The sequence below is a fragment of the Danio rerio genome, chromosome 3 (assembly GCF_052040795.2).
Source record: "Danio rerio strain M-AB ecotype USA chromosome 3, GRCz13ab, whole genome shotgun sequence".
Classification (NCBI taxonomy): domain Eukaryota; kingdom Metazoa; phylum Chordata; class Actinopteri; order Cypriniformes; family Danionidae; genus Danio; species Danio rerio.
Genome location: NC_141023.1, coordinates 56,517,522 through 56,542,743, shown reverse-complemented (window position 1 = coordinate 56,542,743; position 25,222 = coordinate 56,517,522). Strand labels below are relative to the sequence as shown.

Here is a 25,222-nt window from a genome sequence, read left to right as displayed (position 1 = left end):
ATCCTGATTGTCTAGATGTTTAGGGGCACATTGACACAACACTGAAGGATTTTTAAAAAGTTTTTCAAATCATCAAATTGTTTAGAAAACAATTTTTGAAAAATTCAATCACACTACCTAAAAATTTCTCGAAATGTTGCAGTAAGCATGCCAGGCCAGTAGATGGCAGTCAATAAAAAAAATACATCTGCATACCTACAATTGTAGCCTGCCATATTCTGCATCTGAAATCGATATACAGAAATACTATATAGTATGCGAGCCATGTAGTATGTTTGAATTCATAGAATTCGAAAAACAGTGTGCCGAACGCAAGTACAGCATGACCTACTACTTCTAATGAGATTCTCATTTGAAGTGCACATATGATGGACGCTAAACTGTCCCATGATGCACCATGAGCGAATTCAAAAATGGGAGTGAAGCAATGCAACTGACGCGTGTAGGTAACGTAATTTATTAATCAGGGGTCACTACAGGGGAATGAACCGCCAACGTATCCAGCATATATATTTCGCAGTGGATGCCCTTTTAGCTGCAACCCAACACTGGGAAATACTCAAACACACTCTTTCACACACATACAATACGGCCAATTTAGCTTACTCAATTCACCTACAGCGCATGTCTTTGGACAGTAGGCGAAACTGGAGCACCCGGAGGAAACCTGTACCAATGCGTTACTTTTCCATTGTTTTTCTAGAAAAACATGCTTTAGACGGACATCCATAACCATTACTCTTGCTTATTTTGCAGAACCTCGCACATGAGCACCACAATTTTAAAACGTAATGTCACATTAAAAAAAAATTTCTAAATGTACAAACAGCGCCACTCATCGATGTCAGTTCCAAAGCAGTGGACCAATCACAAGAACTCATTGTGGCAACAAGCTGCTGCAAGCCTCTGTTTACAGTAGCAAGCTGGCATGAGAACTGATTTATTTGACATTAACATGGCAGAAAAGAAACTTTACTATCATGTACAATCAAACATTAAAAGCTTTCTGTATATACACATCCTGTATATGAGTGAATGTAAATCTCACCTGAGCTTTGCTGACGATGTTGCAAATCTGATCAAAGTTAGTCTTCAGCATATTTCCATCTTTCTGATCTCTGATGGTGAACGCCTCCATTCCTGGCATTGAACTGTGCGCCACACGCTGCTCATCTAATCGCTGACACTGGCTTTTCACCAGGAGCTGAAAAAGCTCATCGGGATCTGGTGCAGAGGCATAAACATGTACAATTTAATATGGCACTTATTAAGGTACTCACTTGAAAAGCCAACATGTTATTGGGGGTTATTACAAGACTTTTGAACATTTGTGACATAATTAATGTCGATAAAGTTATGATTTATGGTTCCTCACCTAATAAAGTGTTAAGTCATTGGACGATAACAGTGTTCAAGGTTTACTTTGCAAAGAGGTTTGGAAAAGTCAAGGTTTTAAAACCGTCAATATTTTCAGCAATACCATTCCTAAGGTATTCATTCATTTTCTTTTCAGCTTAGTCCCTTTATTAATCTGGGGTCGCCACAGCGGAATGAACCACCAACTTATCCAGCATATGTTTTACGCTGTGGATTCCCTTCCAGTTTTTGAAATAAATTAAGACAGCAGAAGTCAAAAATTAATTTTAATTATTTAGTCTGACATGTTTACTGTTACAAAATATTTTAAATATTTTTTAAAATAAAATATATTGTGTTCAAAGGGGAAAAAGTTTTAGTTAAAAAAAATAATTTTAGAGCAGTAATAACAATACCACGAAACCATAAAACTGTAATATTTTTATCCAAGGTCATCATTCCGTCAGAATCTTATACCGGCCCATGCCTAGTTAAGGCAGGGTTTAACGCTTTTTTAAAGCGCTACGATTTTTAGATTTTAGGCTTTTTTGCTTCTATAACTTGTCCTCAGGGTCAAATTTAAAACATGGTATTGTGTGTTTGTGGCACCAAATTTAACAATAAAAATATGATATGGGGGGAGGCAGTGGCGCAGTAGGTAGTGCTGTCGCCTCACAGCAAGAAGGTCGCTGGTTCGAACCTCGGCTCAGTTGGCGTTTCTGTGTGGAGTTTGCATGTTCTCCCTGCCTTCGCGTTGGTTTCCTCCGGGTGCTCCGGTTTCCCCCACAGTCCAAAGACATGTGGAACAGGTGAATTGGGTAGGCTACATTGTCCGTGGTGTATGAGTGTGTGAATGTGTGTGTGGATGTTTCCCAGAGATGGGTTGCGGCTGGAAGGCCATACGCTGCGTAAAAACTTGCTGGATAAGTTGGCCGACAAGAAAATAAATGAATGAATGAATGAATGAAAAATATGATATGTTTGTTCAGTTTTGTTTCCCTTTCAAGATAAAGGGCAAAAAATGGCCATGAATAAAATAAAGCTTTTATGACTTGTTGTGACTAAAGTGAAAGTACTTGTATGAAATTCTTTCTTTTCTTGAAAACAAAATAGATATTAATATAGTATATAGCTTTTATATATTCATTCATTTTCTTTTCGGCTTAGTCTCTTTATTAATCTGGGGTCGCCACAGCGGAATGAACCTTCAACTTTTGCAGCATGTTTTTTATGCAGCGGATGCCCTTCTAGCTGCAACTCATCACTGGGAAACACCTATACACACTTATTTACACACATACACTATGGACAATTTAGCTTACCCAATTCACCTGTACCGCATATCTTTGGACTTGTGAGGGAAACTGGAGCACCTGGAGGAAACCTACGCAAACACAGGGAGAACCTGCAAACTCCACACAGAAATGCCAACTGACCCAGCCGAGGCTCAGACCAGGGACCTTCTTGCTGTGAGGCGACAGCACTACTTACTGCGCCACTGTGTCGCCGCTTTAATATATACACAACAGATAAACAAAAGAAGATATTCTAAAGACTGTTGGTAACTGAAAACACCATTGCCAACTATAGAAGGGGGGATATACTATTCAAGTCAGTGGTTACTATCAGCTGCCTGATTATTCAGCATTCTTCAAAATATCTGGTTTAAAGGTTTAAAATAAGTGGAGAGTGAGTAAATTATATAACATTATTAATCATTACTTTAAAATCAGGACCAATTATTAGCAAAAGAAGATTTTGAAAATAGTATTGCAGTCATACCAATAATAATAATAATAATATTAATAATAATGAAAACAACAATAATCATAATAATAATAATAATAATAAATCAACTATAATTCTGAAGGAAATGCTCATGTTGATTTTAATGCCTTCAATCACACTAGAGGAAAATAATGTAAAAAAAAATTTAATTGCATGCTGTACTTTACATACATATATTTCCATCTACTCCCTTACATAGCGGGGCTATAACAGACTTTACTAATAACCGATGGTCTCAAACTCTATTCCTGAAGGGCCGCGGCTCTGCATAGTTTAGCTTCAACCACCTCCAATTCACACCTGCTTAATAGTCTCTGTCTTCAACACCTTGATTAGTTGAATCAGCTGTGTTTGATTAGGGTTGAAGCAAAACTGGGCCGAGCTGTGGCCCTCCAGGAATCGAGCTTGAGAAGTATGCTTGATGTACTAAATTAGTAAAACTACTTTAAAAAAAAACTTATAAAAAAAACTCAAACTAATTAAATGAATAAAACCTAATATTATCTCAATGATACTAAAATAACCATTACAAACTATTAAACTAAAAAAATTTTTTTGTTACAATCCAACATTGGGTCAAATATGGACAAAACCAATCGTTCAGTTTAATTGTAAGTGAAATATTAATTTAATAGAAAAAATTAGACCAACATTGGATTTGACTATTTGACCCAACATTGGGGAACTTGTAACAATCCAGGATTTTCAGAACGCAATTATATTTCTAGACATTAATACTGTTATCAAAGCTTTTACAGAATAAATGAAACATTATTTGAGTTATATGTAGAACATCTAATAACAAAACACCTCATTATATATTTCCCTAAAAGACGTTAATTCCCAATTCATGACTGATAAATTAGCTGAAATTGACTCTGTACAGATCTTTAATATGTCAACAAAATTAACCGAGAGTTTTGAACCTACTTTTATTTTGAAAATGTATGCAAATTAGTGCATATTTAGTTAGACTGCCTCATTTGTGTATGCAAACAAACTATTCGAAAACACTCATCTCACTGTGATTGTTAGCCTTGGCCTTTTAAAAGTCAACGTCACCTCAGTTATTTTGCTGTAAATGCTAATATGTGGACAGTTCAGCCAAAAGGCGAAATGTTCATTACTTCCAGTGAAGAGGTTACAAACATTTATTGGTTTATTTCTTCTGTTAAACACAACTAGATATTCTGTAGATTGTTGGAAAAAGCAGTACTTGACATTCATAGTAAGAACAAAATATAAGTGAATGGCTGTTTTTCCAACATCAGTACATCTTGCTTTGTGTTCAGCAAAAGAATGAAACTCAAACAGGTTTGAAATAAATTTTTTTGGGTGAACTATCCCTTTGACAGCCATTAACAATCATCAACAGCCATCAATAGTTGGAACAAATATACTATTAAAGTCAAAGGTTGTTTTTTCATCATTCTTCAAACTATCTTAATTTGTGTAACTGTGTTCAACAGAAGAAAGAAACAGGTTTGGAACAAGTATTAAGTTAGATGATGAGTATATGACAGTGAGTTTTCAGTTTTGGGTGAACAACCCCTTTAAAAGTAAAGACACCGTTAAACTTTTAAATAATTTGGTCGTGTGTTGATAGCGTAAGTTTCTGACCTGAGTTGTTGGCGTGAACCTGTCGAGTTTTTGTTATCGGAGTCAAAGTGCAGCGCTGGTCCTCCATTCTTCCTCGCTGACCGTTACTGACAATAGTAAGCAGCTCATCCTGCTCGGCTGTAACTTCCTGTCAACACAAACGCATTTAACTCTGTAGTACAATACATCCTTACCTATTCATTTCCATCAATTAATAACAAATAAAATACCTCCATATTATCCGCCGCAGATCTTCTCCTAGTCCTCAATCTTCTTCAAAATATTCCTCGTTTAAAAATACAAATATCACAGCACAGCTCTTCAAAACACCCATTAAAACGCCGGTCATCGTACAGTTCAGTACTTATGTTCAAAGTTGTGCGGTGGTGACTGAAGTGAAGCTCTGAGAAGTGATGATGGAGAGCTTTCAGAAGGTCTTAAGCTCCGCAATATAAACCCACAGCCATTAGGAAACCTAGACAGGCTCCGTCTTTAATCCCAGATAAAAACCGTTAATCCGCTCTATCATGCAGCGATCATCATCTTTTATCATGTGGGACCACAATCATTTGCGCGGTGACATCAATATCTCTGAGCGGGACCTCCTGACACTCACCGTCATTCTGTGTTTAGGTTCATAACTCTATGGAAGCGATTAATGGATTTCTGCAAACCTGCAGACAATAGGCTTAAACAAAGCGCTGTCTCTATTTCAGCCAAGAACTCAGCTGACGGATTTGCAGTTACACATTTGTACAAAGTATAGAATAATAATAACAAAAAATATTACTAATAATATTAATATCATATATTTTTTATATTTTATATATTTTTATAGTGATATTTAAAAAATTTAAATACTAATTATGAACCCCATGAAGTCAAAATAAATAGTGTGTGCTTCAGACAGATGTTTAGTAAAGTTTACAACCAAGATCTCATTTAAAGGGCACAGTATTTGAAATTTTAAGAAGTATTTGTTTGAAGCCTCTTTTGGTTAATTTAACACATCCTTCATCGATTAAAGCATTGAACACTCCACTTACGTATTTGCAAATAAACAATTTTACAAGTCACCTACAATTAAACAGTTGCGTTTTTACCACTATTTACAGTAAGTGGGTCTGGCAAAAGCACTTTTAGCTTAGCTTAGCATAAATTATTGAATCAGATTAGACCATAAACATAATCCTCTAAAAAAAAAAAAAAAAAAAAAAAAAAAGTAAAAAAAAAATGATCAGATAAGTTTCCTATTAAAAGCCACACTCTTCTGTAATTATATCGTATGACAGATAAAAAATGAAAAGTTGCTATTTTCTAGGTCGATAAAGCTAGTAACAATACTATCATTCCAGAACAATAATTTATGAAACATTGTTGCCATTGCAATTATATACACTCACCAGCCACTTTATTAGGTACACCTTACTAATTCTGAGTTGAACCCACTTTTGCCTTCAGAACTGGCTTAATCCTTTGTGGCATAGATTAAACAAGGCACTGGAAGTATTCCTCAGAGATTTGGGTCTATATTGACATGATAGCATCGTGCAATTGTTGCAGATTTGTCCATGATGCAAATCTCCCGTTCAACCACATCCCAAAGGTGCTCTATTTGATTGATCTCTGGTAACTGCAGAGGCCATTTGAGTACAGTAAACTCATTGTCGTGTTCAAGAAACCAGTCTGAGATGATTCAAGCTTTGACATGGCGTGTTCAGAAGATGGGTACACTGTGTGGTCACAAAGGGATGGACATGGCCAACAAGAATACTCAGGTAGGCTGTGGTATTGACACAATGTACTAATGCGTCCAAAGTGAGTCAAGAAAAAATCCCACGCACCATTACACCACCATCATCAGCAGAGAAATTAAAATGGTCGTGCTGAATTGAGTCTGGTTCTCTCAAGGTTTTTTTTCTTCACTCTCCTATTGGTGAAGTTTTTTTTCCCTCTCCGCTGTCGCCACTGGCTTGCATGGTTCAGGATCTGTAGAGCTACACATTGATAAATTTGCTCTTCATTGTTTGGACTCATGATTTCAAACCACACTGAACTGAGCTAAACTGAACTGAACTTAAACACTAAAAACTAAACTACCCTGATCCAGTTACTATGACCATTTATGTGAAGCTGCTTTGACATAATCTACATTGTAAAACCACTATACAAATAAAGCTGAGTTTAATTTAATTGAATCACCACCACCACCAGCAGCCTGAACCATTGATACAAGGCAGGATGGATCCATGTTTCATGTTGTTGACACCAAATTCTGACCCTACCATCCCTACCACAGCAAAAATCAAGACTCAGCACTCCAGGCAACATTTTTCCAATCTCTATTGTCCAATTTTAGTGAGCCTGTGCCATTTGTAGCCTCAGTTTCCTGTTCTTAGGAGTGGCATCCAGTGTGGTCTTCTGCTGCTGTAGCCCATCTGCCTAAAGGTTGGACTGTTGACTTTCTATCAGCTCGAAACAGTCTGCCATTTTGCTCTGACCTCTGGCATCAACAAGGCATTTGCACCCAAAGAACTCTGTAAACCCTAGAGAAGGTTGTGCGTGAAAATCCCAGTAGATCAGCAGTTTCTTAAATACTCAGACCAGCCCGTCTGGCTCCAACAACCATGTCACATTCAAAGTCACTTAAATCACCTTTCTTCCTCTTTCTGATGCTCGATTTGAAACGCAACAGATCGTCTTGACCATGTCTACATGCCTAAATGCACTGAGTTGCTGAAATGTGATTGGCTGATCAGACATTTGCGTTAACAAGCAGTTGGATAGGCGTACCCGATAAAGTGAGTGTATAACAGTGCTGTTGCCCAATTTCCTAGCATGGTACAGCAACAAAGTTCCTTAATTGTTTTTACAATGGCATATTTCCTAGACATATGAACTTATAAAGTATTAAATTTAGCATTATCCTTTGTCCTTAATATAAATAGTAACTACAGAAGATTCAAGCGCTAAATAGAAAAACTATCAAAACAGCTTTGAATGTGTTAGCGTGATGCTAATCGTCTAATGCTAAAAGTGCTCCCGCTAGACTCAAAGAACAGCTGAATCAATTTAATAATGGTAAACTAAACTTTTTAACCCCAGTTGACTTGTGAAATGTGCCTATTTCTAAAAAAGATGAATATTCTCACTTAAAATCATAGTCTCAACTCAGAATAAACCCTTAAAAACCCAATATGTTAAACTAAACAGTAAACTGACTGCATGATGATGCATCCTGCAAGCCATCTAGAATGAGGTATAAGCAAATTTTATTTAGAATTAATGTTAACAGAAACAAAAGACAAATAGACCCAGTGAACCACATCCATCTATATGTGATACAGTAACAGTATAAGAAAAAAAGTGCACAAGTTCAGAGCATAACAAACAAAAAAGACATACTGTATATATACTGAGATGACACATTTCATCCCTTCACCAAGAGAGGCAGATATAACCAAACCTGACTGGAAATCAAAATTGGACAGCTCTACTACAAACAGCCTCATCTTAAATACCTTAAGTTTTCACATTGGCAGTTTTAAAGTAAGATAAAAATGTATATTCTTTATGATAAATCACAAGGCGATAGATAATATCTCTAAATCCAGTGTGATCATTCGTTCCAGTGTGCAGGTCTAAAGAAGTCCTTAAATCACATCAAAACTTGACAGGACTGGCATTTCAATGGAGCGGAGCGAGATTTAATCCATTTATGTGGACAATTTCCAGCCTCAGAATTCTAATTACGTTCACATATGTGGTCTTACATATAATTGTTCTTTTAAATTAAGCATAGGTCATGAATATATATACACACACATATACCACCAGTTAATTTGCGTAATTAAAATCATTACTTTAAAAGACAGCAAATAATCAGTGAGGCAGATTTAAAATGTGTCTTTTTTTCACTGGTCATTGGAGAAACTCTTAATGTTCACATGTGGGATGAATCTGTGAGAGGGGGTTACTGTGCAACACTTGTTGCAGACGCGTCCAGCTCCTTCAGGTCATTCAGAAAGCTGGTTGGAGTAATAATGTGAGACGATCCTGGAGAACAAAAACACATTTGACATTTTAAACTACAATGTTTCTGTGAGGTTGTGAATGTACATTTTTTTTTTATAGAGCAGCGCTACACTTATTGAAACCTAAAATACCTGACAAAAGTCTTGTCGCCTATCTGAGTTTTAGGAACAACAAATAATAATTTGACTTCTAGTTGATCATTTGATATCAGAAGTGGCTTATATAAAAGGCAAAGGCCCCTAGATTACGCCTATTTTACCAAAATAAAATATGAGCATGCCTTGATTTTTAATTATTTCATTATGACAGTAAGGTCTGCAGTGGAAAAAATAATTAATATTGTGTGTGACTCCCATGAGCTTGAAGGACTGCATACATCTCTGCAATTACTCAAATAACTTATTAATGGTCATCTGGAATGGCAAAGAAAGCGTTTTTGCAGGACTCCCAGAATTCATCAAGATTATTTGGAATAATCCTTCATGCTTCCTCCATCATTTTACCCCAGACATGCGCAATAATGTTTAAACTGGTTACTGGGCTGGCCAACACTGTGTGGGCTGGCCAACTTACTGTCTGGAGTTTGCATGTGCTCCCCATGTTAGCGTGAGTTTCCTCCAAGTGCTCTGGTTTCCCCCACAGTCCAAAGACATGCGCTATAGGTGAATTGAGTAAACTAAATTGGCCATAGTGTATGTGTGGGAATTAGAGTGTATGGGTGTTTCCCAGTGCAGGGTTGCAGCTGGAAGGGTATCCGCTGCGTGAAATGTATGCTTGATGAGTTGGCGGTTCATTCCACTGTAGCGACCAACAATGAATAAAAGGACTAAGCCGAAGAAAAATGAATGAGTGAATTTTGTGATATGAATATAATTTCACAATTTGACGTAAATAACTGTTTGGGAAGAATTCACAATGAAACTGAATGAATCTAATGGTGGAAAAAAAAATTTTTAATTATTTTTGTCTCTTTTTCTTTTCATTAAACAATTATATTTGTGTTGATTAAAGGTGATATATTAGCTGAACTTTTCTTGAGTGTGATACGCCTTGCATACTAATGAAGCATTTTTGCAGAAGTAGATGAAGCTGATAAAAATCCAAAGGCCTGACTGTCTAAAATTAACTTGAGCTCTGCAGCTAAACTTCCTGTGAGCAGAGACGGGTTGAAAGTGAACACAGAATATTTGCAGTTGAGAAGTCTGATGCTTTTAACATTGTGCAGGGAATTCGTAGAAAAAGAGGATGTATGTATGGGTGCGGCCAATGAAGGATTGCAGAATGATTGACAAGTGATGAATTACTCTAAACTCCACCTGTCAATATCAGCTGCCTATAAAAGTTGAAGTCAGCAATTGAAAACTGTTGCGCACCTCCTGAATGTAATTCTTGCATTGCATTGAGAACACCAGAACTCTGTGGCTGTAATGAATTATTTGTATCTAATAAATTATTAAGATTTTTAACATTGAAGAAAACCCTCTCCTGACCTTTTCTATTGAACACGCTTTGATTAGATATTCCAACACTAGTTAGGACAAGCTGAAGTGATTTCTTTAAGTTTTCACTTAAGTGTTTTCCTCTTACCGATCAGAACCTCCCATTTGCCCTCAGTGGCGCGGGTCACTTCATAAGCGCAGCGCATCTCTGAATGTGTGACTCCTCCAATCACGAAGATGATGAGGCGAGGGCCACTGCGGTACTCTGTGGCAGACTTGTTCTTGTGCCAGTGTCCAAACCGTGCGCTGCTGCAATGAGATTCAAGAGTCACGTCACACCACATACACACAGTTGTAGACAGAATTATTAGCCCCTGTGTATATATTTTTCTACCCAATTTCTGTTTAATGGAGAGAAGATATTTTTTTAACACATTTCTAAACACAAGAGTTCTAATTGCTAATCTCTAATAACTGATCTATTTTATCTTTGCCATGATGACAGTAAATAATATTTTACCATATTTGTCAAGATACTAGTGTTCAGCTTAAAGTGACATTTAAAAGGCTTAACTTGGCAAGTTAGGCAAGTCATTGTATAATGATGGTTTGTTCTGTAGACAATAGGAAAAAATATAGCTTAAAGAGGTTAATAATATTGATGTTTAATGGTTTTAACAAAATTTTAAGAAAGCTTTAATTTCAGCCAAAATAAAACAAATAAGACTTTCCCCAGAAGAAAAAAATATTATAGAAAATATTGTGAAAAAGTCTTTGCTCTGTTAAACATAACTTGATAAAAAATGGATAAATAAATAAATGAATAAATAAATAAATGAATAAATAAATGAATAATTGGATAAATAAATGAATAAATAAATAAATAAATAAATAAATCACAGGAGCTAATAATTTTGACTTTAGCTGTTAATAAACTAAAATCAATATTCAGTTACTGAAAGGACACAGACAGATTCAGTGGCGAATTTTTTATAGTCAGAAAGTGTATAAATGATTATTTTTACTGATTGCATTGCTCAGTAAGACTCTTATTTCTCAGCTAGGATCATTAGAGCAATGGTCTCAAACTTTTTTTTCTGAAGGGCCACAGTTCTGCACAGTTTAGCTCCAACTCACACCTGCCTAACAGTCTCTAGGCTGTTTCTCAATATGCGTTCTTCAGCATTCTTGCATCCTCATGTAACATGTGTTATCATCAACTGCCAAAGTTAAGTTCCAAAACTGAAAAAGAACGGAGTACGCCAAAGTTCCCGGATGTGCTCTTGATATCAAGAAGTCATTGCAGATGAATAAGGAGGTGAGAAGTGCAGCATTTCATATAGATTTATTAATTAAGTTCGGAGTATAACTTATTTACCTCAGGAGTTTCCCTAACTGAAATGATAAAAGTAAATATTACCAGAAAAATCTTAATAGAGGCATACACGCATTAAGGGCGTTTATTTGCTGAAATTCATATTAAAATTAGTTTTATTTGTATTGTGCAACATATTTGTAAGTTTTTTTTTGCATAGTATATATTGTGAAAAGGGGAAAAACAATAACTCATTGCATGAATGCTGTAATGCAGGGGTCACCAAACTTGTTCCTAGAGGGGCGGTGCCCTGCAGATTTTAGCTCCAACCTTAATCAAACACACCTGAACAAGCTAATCAAGGTCTCACTAGGTATACTTAAAACACCCAGGCAGGTATGTTAAGGCAAGCTGGAGTGTAACCCTGAAGGGACACTGGCCCTCCAGGACCGGGATTGGTTACCCCTGCTGTAATGTTTAAATAATATTCCATTAAAAACGTGTGACGGTCATGTGACCATCAGGAAGAACCAGGGAAGAACGCAGAATCTCATTTGTCACAGGACGCGTTCTCTGTTCTTGTGGTCTCCAGAGTTTGTTTTTTCGAGGAAACTTGGAAAGACTGGTCTCCACAAAAACGCAAGTCCGTTCTCTGATTTCTTGGAACTGAGAAACAGCCGTCGTCTTGAACACCTTGATTAGTTGGATCAGCTGTGTTTGATAGGATGAGAGCAAAACTGTGCAGAAGCAGCAGGAATCCAGTTTGAGATCTATGTTTAAAGGCCGGCTCACACTACGAATTTTTTTTAATCTTAAACGATTGCAGCTTGTCAGACTGCATGAACATTGCTCCATGTCACACTGTAAGATCTCAGCTGTCATAATGTCAGACTGAACGACAATGAAGATGCGCCAAAGACTGAAGAAAACTCCCCCGGAGTTTGACTTCATCTATCCGAGACACTTTCACTAACCCACATTCTGAAATGACTCCTCACAGCAATGGTAAACAATCTGTAGCTGCAATTTTGACATTTCCCTGCAGTCATTTGAATTGTCACATGGATTGTGTCATCAGATTCGGTGCTCCTATTGGTGCTTGGGTTGACGCTCATCGCAGCTATAGTCACACTGTATGAAAGTGTCTGAAATCTTCAGACATTAAAAAACTTCATCAGAGGAAAAAACTGATCGCAAACATGAACATGTCAAACCAAAGATTAAAGATCACAGCTTAAGCATAGGATTTCAGGAATCTTTTCAAATTTGTCTCAGATGGCAAAATCAAAGCTAAAATCTCACAATGTGAGCAGGGCTTTAGAACTTAGCCTGTATTGATCCAATCCAGCCTCTCTCGAAATCTGAAATTCATCCAAAACAGACTAATATGACTGGCTGAGATCGGCAATGAAGTTTCGCAAATGTGGTTCAAATGTCATACTAAGAGGGAAAAAAATTTTGTTTTTTGGAAGTAGAACCACTGAGCACCATAAGTCCACTATACCGAAAAAATAATGGTGGATTGTTTTGCTCATAACATGTCATTTCTGTTTGACAGAAAGAAACAAAGTAATGGTCAAGGCTCACTGGCTGTCCATTGAGGTGATGAGTACATTATTAGTACATTTTAATTCTGACAGTGAAATAATCTTCAACTCTTTCCCTGCCACTGACTCAATTTGCCAGTGAACCATGTTTGTAGAGTGATAAAAAAGCAACCAGTAGTAGAGTTGCTCATTTACATGTAAACTAATGTAAATATCAAACATTAAACAGCTTATGAATGCACATAAAAATAAACATTACATAATGAAATATGGAGAGAGTTGATGGACTTGACCTCTGTTTATTTAGTCACACTTAATCTGATCCAGATTTTCACAGCTTTTTGTTCAGATAGTGGCTTTTTAGTGAAAGTAATCTGAATACATGAATAAAAACAAATCGTAGAGGTCAATTAAAAAAAAACAATATTACAAATAAGTGTTTACAAATATATAAAATGCAGAAAACTATAACTGTATATTTACAAATGAATACATATTTAGATAATGTATTAACTACTATATAACTACAGGGTTTTTACAGGTTTTATCAAATTAAATTTAAGACTTTTTAAGACCATTAGGAATGAAATTTCAGACTTACACAAGGTTAAATGCTAGAGATTTTTTTTCTAATGGCTCAGTAAAAACTGAATAAAAAAATTAAAAAACATTTAAAACAAATGTTATAGTAAGGAAGATAATTAAACCCTATGTTTATAAATGGAAATATAAATAGAGTTAGTAAATAAGAGTTAATAAATAATCTCTTGTTAAAACTTTTATTGAGATGGAATGTTAGTGATTGGATGGGTGTTGACCCAATTGGGTGGCTTCTCGTGGAAAATTAAGACTTGTTTAAAATGATTTAAGACCTACAGCACAATATTTAAGTGAATTTAAGACTTTAAGGAAACCCTGAAATAACTAAATAAATGTACAAATATAAACATTTGCTCTATATCCACAAATGTATCAATCATTTGTTTATTTCATAATTGAATTTCTGTTTTTTCCACAACAAGCAAACTCAGCAATGTAATATGATAATCCCAATTATGACTGAATTACATTTATCCACAATTTGAGTTTGAAAATGGATGCAAAATTACAATCGTTTTTTTTTACTTGAGTGTTTTTCAATTGTACAATTGGACAATGCATGTGTGATGAATCATTTTAGTGAGGCGGAGTTGTAGGAGCAAGTACCTGACTGTAGTTGCGGTGGTGGTGATGGGTGCAGGCTCAGACAGGAATGGCCACTGCTTCCTGTCACATTTGTCATCAATGATATTCTGCAGAGAAACATCAATTTACATAAGCATAATAATACTTAAATAATAATAATAATAATAATAATAATAATAATAATAATAATAGAGTTTGCTGACCTCCATCACATCTTTCAGGACGGGTATCCAGCGGGAGAGCTGATATGTAGATTCTGTGCGCTCTTTCCTGTCAGGCAGACTCTTTCCAGAATTAGCACCCTGAAACACATGACAGAGAACATGTTGCTCTAAACCTGTTAGCACACTAATCTTCAGCCACACACTATGAACTTGTGCCACATAATTATGATAATTGTTGATTAGGGAAAGACATGACTAACCAATGAACGTACAGAAAGACAGACAGATCAACCAATCAACATATAGAAAAACAGACAGGCAGACGGAGAGAGAGAGACGACAGACAAAACCAACCGGTCGACTGACTAACTCACAAACAGACAAACAATGACAGGCAGATAGATAGAAACAAAGTGAGAAAGACAGTCAAAAAACTGACCGGTCAACTGACTGACAGACAGAGAGCACACAGACACACAGATCGACCAACACAGATCGACTGATCAACCAATAAACAGACATAAAGACAGACAAACAGCACATAAACCAACCAACAGACAGATACAGAGAGACAGACTACAGTCACACCGACCAGTTGACTGACTGACCCACCAACAGACAGATTGACAGACAGAAGGACTGACTGACCCAACCGACTGACAGACAGACAGATCAACATACAAAAACAAACAAACAGCACACCGACTGACAGACAGATTGACTAATCAACAAACAGACAGACAAACTAACAAACATTTAACTGACCGACCGACCAACAGACAGACCGACCAACTGATCAACAGATAAACACCGCATGGACCGACCGACCAACAGACAGACAAGACTAACTGATCAACAGACAAACACCACATGGACCAACTGACCAACAAACAGACCAACTGATCAACAGACAAACACCACATGGACTGACCGACCAACAGAAAAACAGACCAACTGATCCCACGGACAGACAGAAAACACCACATTGACCGACCGACCAAAAAACAGACAGTCCAACTGATCGACAGACAAACCCCACATGGCCCGACCGACCAACAGACAGACAGACCAACTGATCAACAGATAAACACCGCATGGAGCGACCGACCAACAGGCAGACAAGACTAACTGATCAACAGACAACCACCCACATGGACCGACCGACCAACAGATAGACAAGACTAACTGATCGACAGACAACCACCCACATGGACCGACCGACCAACAGACAGACAGACCAGCTGATCAACAAACAAACACCACATGGACCGACCGACCAACAGACAGACAAGACTAACTGATCGACAGACAACCCCCACATGGAGCGACCGACCAACAGACAGACAAAACTAACTGATCGACAGACAACCCCCACATGGACCGACCGACCAACAGACAGACATATCCAACTGATCGACAGACAACCTCCACATGGACAGACCGACCAACAGACAGACAGACCAGCTGATCAACAAACAAACACCACATGGATCGACCGACCAACAGACAGACAAGACTAACTGATCGACAGACAACCCCCACATGGACCGACCGACCAACAGACAGACATATCCAACTGATCAACAGACAACCTCCACATGGACAGACCGACCAACAGACAGACAGACCAACTGATCAACAAACAAACACCACATGGATCGACCGACCAACAGACAGACAAGACTAACTGATCGACAGACAACCCCCACATGGACCGACCGACCAACAGACAGACATATCCAACTGATCAACAGACAACCTCCACATGGACAGACCGACCAACAGACAGACAGACCAACTGATCAACAGACAAACACCACATGGACCAACTGACCAACAGACAGACCAACTGATCAACAGACAAACACCACATGGACTGACCGACCAACAGAAAAACAGACCAACTGATCCCACGGACAGACAGAAAACACCACATGGACCGACCGACCAAAAAACAGACAGTCCAACTGATCAACAGACAACCCCCACATGGCCCAACCGACCAACAGACAGACAGACCAACTGATCAAAAGACAAACACCACATGGACTGACCGACTAACAGACAGACCGACCAACTAATAAACAGACAAACACCACATGGACCGACGACCAACAGACAGACAAGACTAACTGACGGACAGACAAACACCACATGGGCCGACCGACCAACAGACAGACAAGACTAACTGATCGATAGACAACCCCCACATGGAGCGACCGACCAAGAGACAGACAGACAGACAGACAGACAGACAGACAGACAGACAGACAGACAGACCAGCTGATCAACAAACAAACACCACATGGACCGACCGACCAACAGACAGACAAGACTAACTGATTGACAGACAAACACCACATGGACCGACCGACCAACAGACTGAAAGACCAACTGATCAACAAACACCACATTGACCAACTGACCAACAGACAGACGGACCAACTGATCAACAGACACCACATTGACCAACTGACCAACAGACAGACGGACCAACTGATCAACAGACAAACACCACATGGACTGATCGACCAACAGACAGACCGACCAACTGATCAACAGACAAACACCACATGGACCGACTGACCAACAGACAGACCGACAAACTGATCAACAGACAAACACCACATAGACCGACCGACCGACAGACAGACAGACCGACCGACCAACTGATCAACAGACAACCCCCACATGAGCCTGCCGACAACAGACAGACAGACCAATTGATCGACAGAAAACCCCCACATGGACCGACCGACCAACAGACAGACAGACAACCCCCACATGGACCGAACGACTAACAGACAGACAGACCAACTGATTGACAGACAACCCCCACATGGACCAAACGACCAACAGACAGACAGACAGAGACAGACAGACCCACATGCGAGCGACCAACAGACATGTACAGAGAGACAGACAGACAGATGACAAATAAACCGAGACTGTCCCACGGACAGACTGATCGACATATAGACAATAAGACAGATTACAGATATTTACAGACAGATAGACAGCTTCAGTATTAGTTGTAAATATGATATTTTAACAGGCGTAACGATGACTTTCTAAAGCTAATATAATAAAATACTAGGTGAGAAAACAGCTGTGAGCACATCATCATACATTAGAGCTTCTTATCTTACCCCAGTGATGATAGGGCAGCCTAGATGCTGCAGGTTGGTGATGATGTTCTTGTCCTGCTGAACGTTTGCATGCTGGATGAGCTTTGTGAGGTTCTCTTCACCGATGCCTGTGTGTAAGAATCAATCCCATTAAAGTTAACTGCACATTTATGCTTACATTTTACTGTCAAACACAGATGCGGATGTTTATACCCTTCTTCTTGTGGAAGATGTACAGCAGTATGATGCGGATTTTATCATAGTCTTTGATCTCTGTGTTGAGAAGAACAGGGACGATACTCTTCATAGCATCTTTAAGCGGTTCGCCCTGGGCATCTGATCCCATGGCCAAATCCTAGAGAAAACACAGAAGTATTTCTGAGAACAGTACAGCCGACTCGCACATACCATTTAATGACTGCTTACATTTGTTAACCTTCATCATGCACCATTTTAATGGACATGAACGATGAACGTCTTTAGTTCATTTAATTTAAAATGTAGCTAATAAAGTAGGAGACACGCTCTTTCCTCTCCATGTGCACCAGACACTTTCTTATCAACACTTTCTGATGATTTTCTGAATTCTTTGTGTGCTTCATGCAGGTGAGTGAGCTTGATAGACCACCTGTTGTAGACACACTCTTTCCTCTCTGTGTGCATATGAATGTGTGTATGTGTTTGTGTGTATGTTTATGTACAATACCAAATCAGAAAAAGCTAGGACTAGGGATTGTAATGAGGTGAATTGGTTAAATAATGATGTAGTTTGAAACAGGTGATTTCAACAGATGATTATAATTATGATTTGGTACAAAAGCAGCATCCAAGAAACGTCTAGTCCTTTAGAAGCAAAGATGGGCAGTGGATTGCCAGCTTGCCAACAAATACGTGAGAAAAGTATTGAAATGTTTGAAAACAATGTTTCCCAAAGAAAGATAGGAAGACATTTGGATATTTCACCGTCAACATTGCATATCATAATTAAAAAATTCAAGGAATCTGGAGGAATTTCAGTGTGTTAAGGACAAGGGTTCAAACCTAAGCTGAACAAATGTGATATCTGGTGACGCTTGATTTGTCATTCATCTTCAAGCGATATGAACACATGGGCTCAAGACTACTTTAAAAAACCTGTCAAGTACTACAATACAAGTTTACATCCATAAATACCAGTGAAAACTGTACTGTGCCAAAAGAAAACCCTATGTTAAAAGTGTCCAGAAGCACTGTTAACTTTTCTGGGCTCGAAGGCATCTGGAATGGACCATCACACAGTGGAAACGTGTACTGTGTTCAGATGAATCAGTATTTCAAGTATTTTTTTTTTGGGAGAAATGGACACTTTGTCCTCTGGGCCATAGAATAAACAATCATCCAGACTGTTACCAGCAACAAGTTCAAAACCCAGCATTGGGTTGTGTCAGTTCCCTTGGTAAAGATACCTTGCTCTTCTGTGATGACACCATTAATGCTGGAAAGTGCATTTTGAAGATTTTAGAGTACAATATGCTGCCTTCTTTCCCTGGGACGGCCTTGGAAAATATATTTCAACAAAACAATGCAAAACCACATTCTGCACACATTATACAGTGCTGATTACAAAAGAAGAAGATGCAGGTACTTGACTGGCCTGTCTGCAGTCCAGACCTGTCTCCAATAGAGAATTTGATGCGATGCATTTTAAAATCACAAAACGGAACAACAAAGATGGCGTACCAACCTTAAGACATGTTTGCAAGGGACAAAATTACACTTAAAGCACTTCATCAAATGGTGTTTTTACTTCAGTCCTTAAGTCTTTTAAATGTTGTGAAAAGGAATGGCAACACTGCAATGAAGTTGCAGCTTTTACTTACAGCTTTTTTTTTTTAAAGTGTTGCCAGAACCAAACTAGAAATGTGCTTATTTTGAACAAAAAATAAAATATAAAACTCATGAGGAACACATTAAATGATGTTTGTTGTATTGTCTGCAAGTCAAAGTAAATTTAGTAATCACTACATTCTTTTTTTATTCGCGTTTTCCATAGTGTCCCAATTTTTTCTGATTTGGGGTTGTATGTTTGGATGTATAAATACCAAAAAATGCTAAACTAAATTGTACTAGTCATGGAATCTATATATTTCTGCTATCTGGTGATTTGACGTGCTTCTTTGTTCTCTTTTATGAGTTGCTTCGGATAAAATATAATTTAAAAATTCTCAATTTAAAACTTTCAAAATGTAAAAAATGTATTTCCATTGAAATTTTTTAAATAAAAATGTTTTGAAAGAAATCTCATGTGTTTACGGAGGGCGGAGGTTGCATTTATTTCATGAAAAATGCAATAAAAATAATGCAATAATGTGAAATATTCATCCAGTTCATAAACACTTTCTGTTTGACTATTTTAAAATGTAGTTCCTTTCTGTGATTTTTTTCATCGTTACTTTCATCTTCAGTGTCACATGATCCTCCAAAAACAAATACAGTATGCTGATTCAAAACTGGTTGGACCTTTATTGTTTTTCACAAATTTAGATGATATATCCAGAACTCGCCATCAGTTTACAGGCAGATGTTAAGGTAGATATTTATATAACAATTACATAAAATAACACTGCCATAAACATGCAAGTGCGTCAAAATAGGAGGTAGTTGAGATTATCCATCAACAGATCAAATCAAGAGTTATAAACGCAGCACATAAAGAAGTGCATCAGCTCCAGCCATTAACCAGCTGGTTATAATACCTCCACACACAGAGAGAGCCGTGCACTTAGCGAAAACCCTCCATCTGCTATAAATGACACAGGGAGATGGCTGTACAATGTCCAGCAAACGTTCTTGCTACTTTCAAAGGTTACGCAATAGCTTCCTGTGCATTATTTTACAGAAACAGGTCAAAGTTCAGCGCACAATCTGCCGCATACATTTACAATAAGAAGCTTAGAAAAAGTAAGGAAAGATAGTCCCTCTAAAATAAAGTCATATATACCCAAATTGCTGTATGTAGACTCACAAAACAAGCCATAAATATACATCACTAAATGTTACATATTAAAAAAGCAAAAAATAATGCTAAATTGTGTGATTAAATAAGGAGAAAACCAGACAGCACTGACCTGCTCCACCTCACACAGCTTGTCTAACGTGTTCTTGAACTTCTTCATGCAAGCATCAGCCAGGTTCAGATGAGTGGAGTACTGTAGAAAGCACAAATGTTCAGAAATATGACTGAATACAGAAAATTATGTCATCATTTATATGTTTGTTTGACTTGCTTTCTTCTGGTCAACATAAAAGAAGATATTTTGAAAAATGTTTCTGTAGCCATCATTTTCCATTGTTTTTGTTTTTCCTACTATGAAAGCCAATGGCTATTGGTTTTCAACATTCTTCAAAATATCTTCTTTTGTGTTCAATAGTGGTTGAGTAAATGCTGAATCATATATTTTTTTTTACCAGGCTCAGCTCTTTCTGGTACTGCGGCATCTTCTTCAGCATCTGAGACAGATCTTTGATGTTGGCCTGAGGAAAGAGGTATTCATCACACTTTAGGTAAAAAACAGAGCTTTGTGTAAAGTCTTAATGCACTTTTAATATTTTCAAAATGAATATACACTCATGTGTATGCGTATATACACTCACAGCATGTTTGAATATGTTTGAGTATATATATATATATATATATATATATATATATATATATATATATATATATATATATATTAGCGCTCTTAAAATTAGTGCACTAACGCATGTGTTTATTTTAAATAATTAACGCGTTAAAAAAAATTAACGCAGTTGCAGGTTTTTTTTTACTTCCTGTTGTGGTGGACGTGTGTTTAACATGCAAGAAATGTGGATAAGACCAAGAAAGCACTTTTTGAAGGCAAGTTTCAGTATAAAACAATTAGTCACATCACCAGGTTATCCAAAGTTTCATGCAATTTCGGGTGTTTCATTTTTAACTTTCGACTTCTGTTGTAAGTTGATACCGCATGGCAAACAGAAAGAAAATCCTCCGCATTTCGTGACTCGGTGTTCCTTTAAGGTAATAAAATCACTGCTTAGGCTACTCGGTAGAATTTTAATAAGAGTATAATCTTAATCATATTAAAATCGGAGTATTGGTGTCTTATGTGAATGTACTCAGAAAGTCTCTGGTGAAGTCACGAGCTGTCAAAGACAGGGCATTACTCTGATTTCAGCATGACTCCAAGTTTAACGTGTTTCCTCATTAAACGCAATGAAAGTGTATGCTTCGCGTTGTTGTGTCAGAATCCTTGTGAAATACAGTAATACTTTAGGGCGCTTAGTTTAAGTAAATTTGATGAACGTGATCATGCGTGTTGAATCTGAGGGGAGTCGCTCCAGTATGGAAGGCCGTTGGGGCCAAAACGTCTGTAGCGCGTTGTGTGTGTGTTTGTGTGTGTGTGTGTCAGGCCCGTTGAGGGGTGTCAGGGGTGGAGTGAGCGACGTATCTGAGTAGGGGCGTGTGCGTGCGAGATGTACCTGAAGGACGGTGGGGGTGAGTTGCGCACGACATAGGCTACCTGAAGAGCTAGGAGGGATGCGGGGGAGAGCGGTGTGCAATGTATTTAACGACCGGTTTGCGAGAAATTATCATTCATTTGCGGGCATTTGGGAGTCTCTGTGCACTTGCGGGATACTCCTAGTCTTAGCAACTGGATGAATGTAAAGGAGGATTAAGCAAAATTGTTTCTACTCTATAATTAATGTTCTTAACTCACAGCTATAAAACTTTACAATGAGTGCAACAGTTTGTATTCTATAGTTTATTATTACAATTTTTCATTTTCCATATCTGTGGGACTTATTTTTTAATGACTATGATTGTAGTAATAATTATGAAATGTTGAATGACACAATAACTGGTTATGTTAACTTCTGTGTAAACTCTGTTAAATCTAAGTGCGTCAAAATCTATCTAAATAACAAGCTATGGATAACTAAAGGTTTAAAATATTTTTTACATTTGAAAAAAATTGTTTTTTTGCAGAATGATCAGCAGAAGGTAAAGGAGTTAAACAGAGTAGTTAAAAGTAAGATAAAAAGTGCACAGAATGAATATAAAGAAAAGGTGGAGCAGAAATTACAAACAGGAGATGTAAGAGAGGCATGGAAGGGACTAGATATATTAACAGGTAGACAAAAGGAAAAAGTTCAGCAATATGAGAATCCTTACAGTCCTGCAAACAATCTTAACTCGTACTTTTCAAGAATTGATCATTCAAATGGGTCCAGTGTTAACAATTTAGATATAGTAGGAACTAAGACTCAGTCACAGACCATGATCATACAGGAAAGAGAGGTTATAGCAGCGCTCCATAACGTTAAATCACACAAGGCATCTGGCCCAGATGGCCTGAAGGGGAAAGTTTTAAAAGAGTGTGTGGAGCAATTGGGTTATGTGTGCACCAGACTGTTTCAAGTATTTCTAGACAATGGTTTTGTACCATTAGCCTGGAAAAATTCAAAAGTTATTCCAGTACCTAAAATACCTCATGCAAAGTTCTTAAATGATTTCCGTCCAATCACGCTTACGTCTGTTCTTTGTAAATGTATGGAACGAATATTGTGTAAGGAATTGTCCTCTCAAGTTGAGAAGACAATGGAGCCCCTGCAGTTTGCTTATAGGGCCAACAGGAGCACTGTGGATGCCTCTCTTAGGCCCCGTTTACACTAGTGCGTTTTAGTTTTAAAACGGCGTTGTAGAATGAAAACGATCCGCGTCCACACTCGCGTTTTACCCAGCGTTTCTGAACAGCTCTCCGTCCACACCAAAACGCTGAAAACGCACATCACGTGACCACACAGACACTCTCGGGCAAGCGCTAAAGCATTTCTACCCAGATGAGAGCTCTGCTTGTCGGACTGCTCATCAATCATCTCCCGCTGGATCTAATCTCACTATATTTGCTAAACGTGATATTTCATTCATGTTGTTGTCTTTATCTAACGACATAGGCCAATTCCCGGACTTTGGTCATTGGAATCTATTAAGTTACTTGTTCACGGGTAACATGTTTTGGTTAAGCGCGAAGATAAGTTAATGATTAATCCAGGTACATTGACTGATCGCTTGCCTTTATTTCCTACAATGTATAAACTTATTGTATGTTATACTTTTATAATTATCGATTATTAAAACTGATATTCAGCAAAAGAGAGGGTGCGTTTCGTATTTTCACTGAAATTGAAAGGAGGCAGTTGTTATCGGCTCCGTTTTGTTATAAATATCCACACAGTGAAGATGACGCTCATAAATGCAGCACGGCGCCTCAACATTTCTGCTGTCTGTTAAGTTGCTAATATTAAAAAGAAAATAGGCAGTTCCTTAAATCATGTTTACATTTTATTGTTGAGAAAGTGAAACAACGAGGTCAGGGTGTGAATGAAGTTATAAAGTACACTGTTCCCTTTGAAGATTTACGCGTGTCCTCGGTATGTTTTCCATATCAAACTGAGAAGGGGGAGACTGCAGCCTTGATCAAACTTGCGATGTCTTAACTTACAAGAAGAGGATGCGAGACTGAACTGTGTGTTAGGCTACTTAATATTGAGGAAAAGCCCCAATCAGATAGGCGAACGTTTGCAGCCCCGCCTCCGTTTTCAGATGTCTCCGTCTTTCCCCATCCACACTGAGACGGAGCAGCAGCATTTCAGAATGAAAACGGCCTCTCCAGCGTTTTCGAAACGCTCCGTTTTCAGCGCTCGAGAACTCCGGCGTAGTGTGGACGGATGGCGTAACCGTAGCAAAACTTTTGCGTTTTTAAACTAAAACGCACTAGTGTAAACGGGGCCTTACTCTCTTGAACAAAGTTCAACATCATCTAGATAGGCCAAATACGCATGTTAGAATACTTTTTATGGATTTTTCAGCCGCTTTTAATACTGTTCAACCTAATCTTCTTTTAGAACGTCTTCATAATTTAGGAGTAAGTAACTGGTTGTTTGAATGGATCAGAGAGTTAATCATGCTATGTCTGACTGCTCTGTTTTAAATATAGGGGTACCTCAGGGATGTGTATTATCACCTATTTTATTTTCTATATATATATTAATGAACTGCAGTGCAATATTGATGACAATCTCACACTCATAAAATATGCTGATGACCCGGCATTGGTTTCCTGTCAGGAAGAAATAAATAGCTCCTTATATTTTAGATATATTGATAGCATTATAGATTGGTTTGGCAAAAGTTCATTACACCTAAATATTGGGAAAACAAAAGAGTAATGTCTGGGGAGTCAAACAAGAAGAGTAATAATAGTAAACCAGGTTTCAAATTTTAAGTATTTAGGCACAATTATTGACAATAAACTGAATTTTAATAGTAATGTAGAGGCGGTTTATAAGAAAGCAAGTCAGCGCCTCTATCTCCTCCGCAAATTGAGAAGTTTTAATGTTAGTACACAGACTTTAAACTTGGCATATAGATCCCTGATAGAGAGTGTTCTCACATATAATATTGTTTCATGGTTTGGAAACACAACACTTCAATTATCAATCAGGCAAATAAGATAACTGGTCACAAACAACATTCATTGCAGATTTTATTTGACTCCTTTATGGAAAAAAGAGCAGTTGTGATTTTTAAAGATAATACACATCCCCTTCACTCAGCATTTGATTTGCTACCATCAGGACACGG

At 37.7% G+C, this 25,222-nt stretch overlaps 2 protein-coding genes across 2 annotated transcripts in view; both read right to left on the bottom strand.

Annotated features, from left to right (window-relative positions):
- LOC556170 (uncharacterized) overlaps nucleotides 1-5,473 on the bottom strand; it is a 34,881-nt gene extending 29,408 nt beyond the window's left edge. The window contains exons 1-3 of the mRNA XM_087245229.1: nucleotides 4,974-5,473; nucleotides 4,765-4,891; nucleotides 1,049-1,224 (exon numbers count right to left, since the gene is read on the bottom strand). Coding sequence (XP_087101355.1) covers nucleotides 1,049-1,224; nucleotides 4,765-4,891; nucleotides 4,974-4,979 — 309 coding nt within the window. The 5' untranslated portion in view covers nucleotides 4,980-5,473. The remainder of the gene's footprint in view (nucleotides 1-1,048; nucleotides 1,225-4,764; nucleotides 4,892-4,973) is intronic.
- Nucleotides 5,474-7,998: 2,525 nt separating this feature from the next.
- stxbp2 (syntaxin binding protein 2) overlaps nucleotides 7,999-25,222 on the bottom strand; it is a 34,122-nt gene continuing 16,898 nt past the window's right edge. Inside the window, 8 exon segments of the mRNA NM_213289.1 lie at nucleotides 7,999-8,799; nucleotides 10,366-10,526; nucleotides 14,286-14,371; nucleotides 14,468-14,566; nucleotides 17,578-17,684; nucleotides 17,770-17,911; nucleotides 20,664-20,744; nucleotides 21,004-21,069. Coding sequence (NP_998454.1) covers nucleotides 8,717-8,799; nucleotides 10,366-10,526; nucleotides 14,286-14,371; nucleotides 14,468-14,566; nucleotides 17,578-17,684; nucleotides 17,770-17,911; nucleotides 20,664-20,744; nucleotides 21,004-21,069 — 825 coding nt within the window. The 3' untranslated portion in view covers nucleotides 7,999-8,716.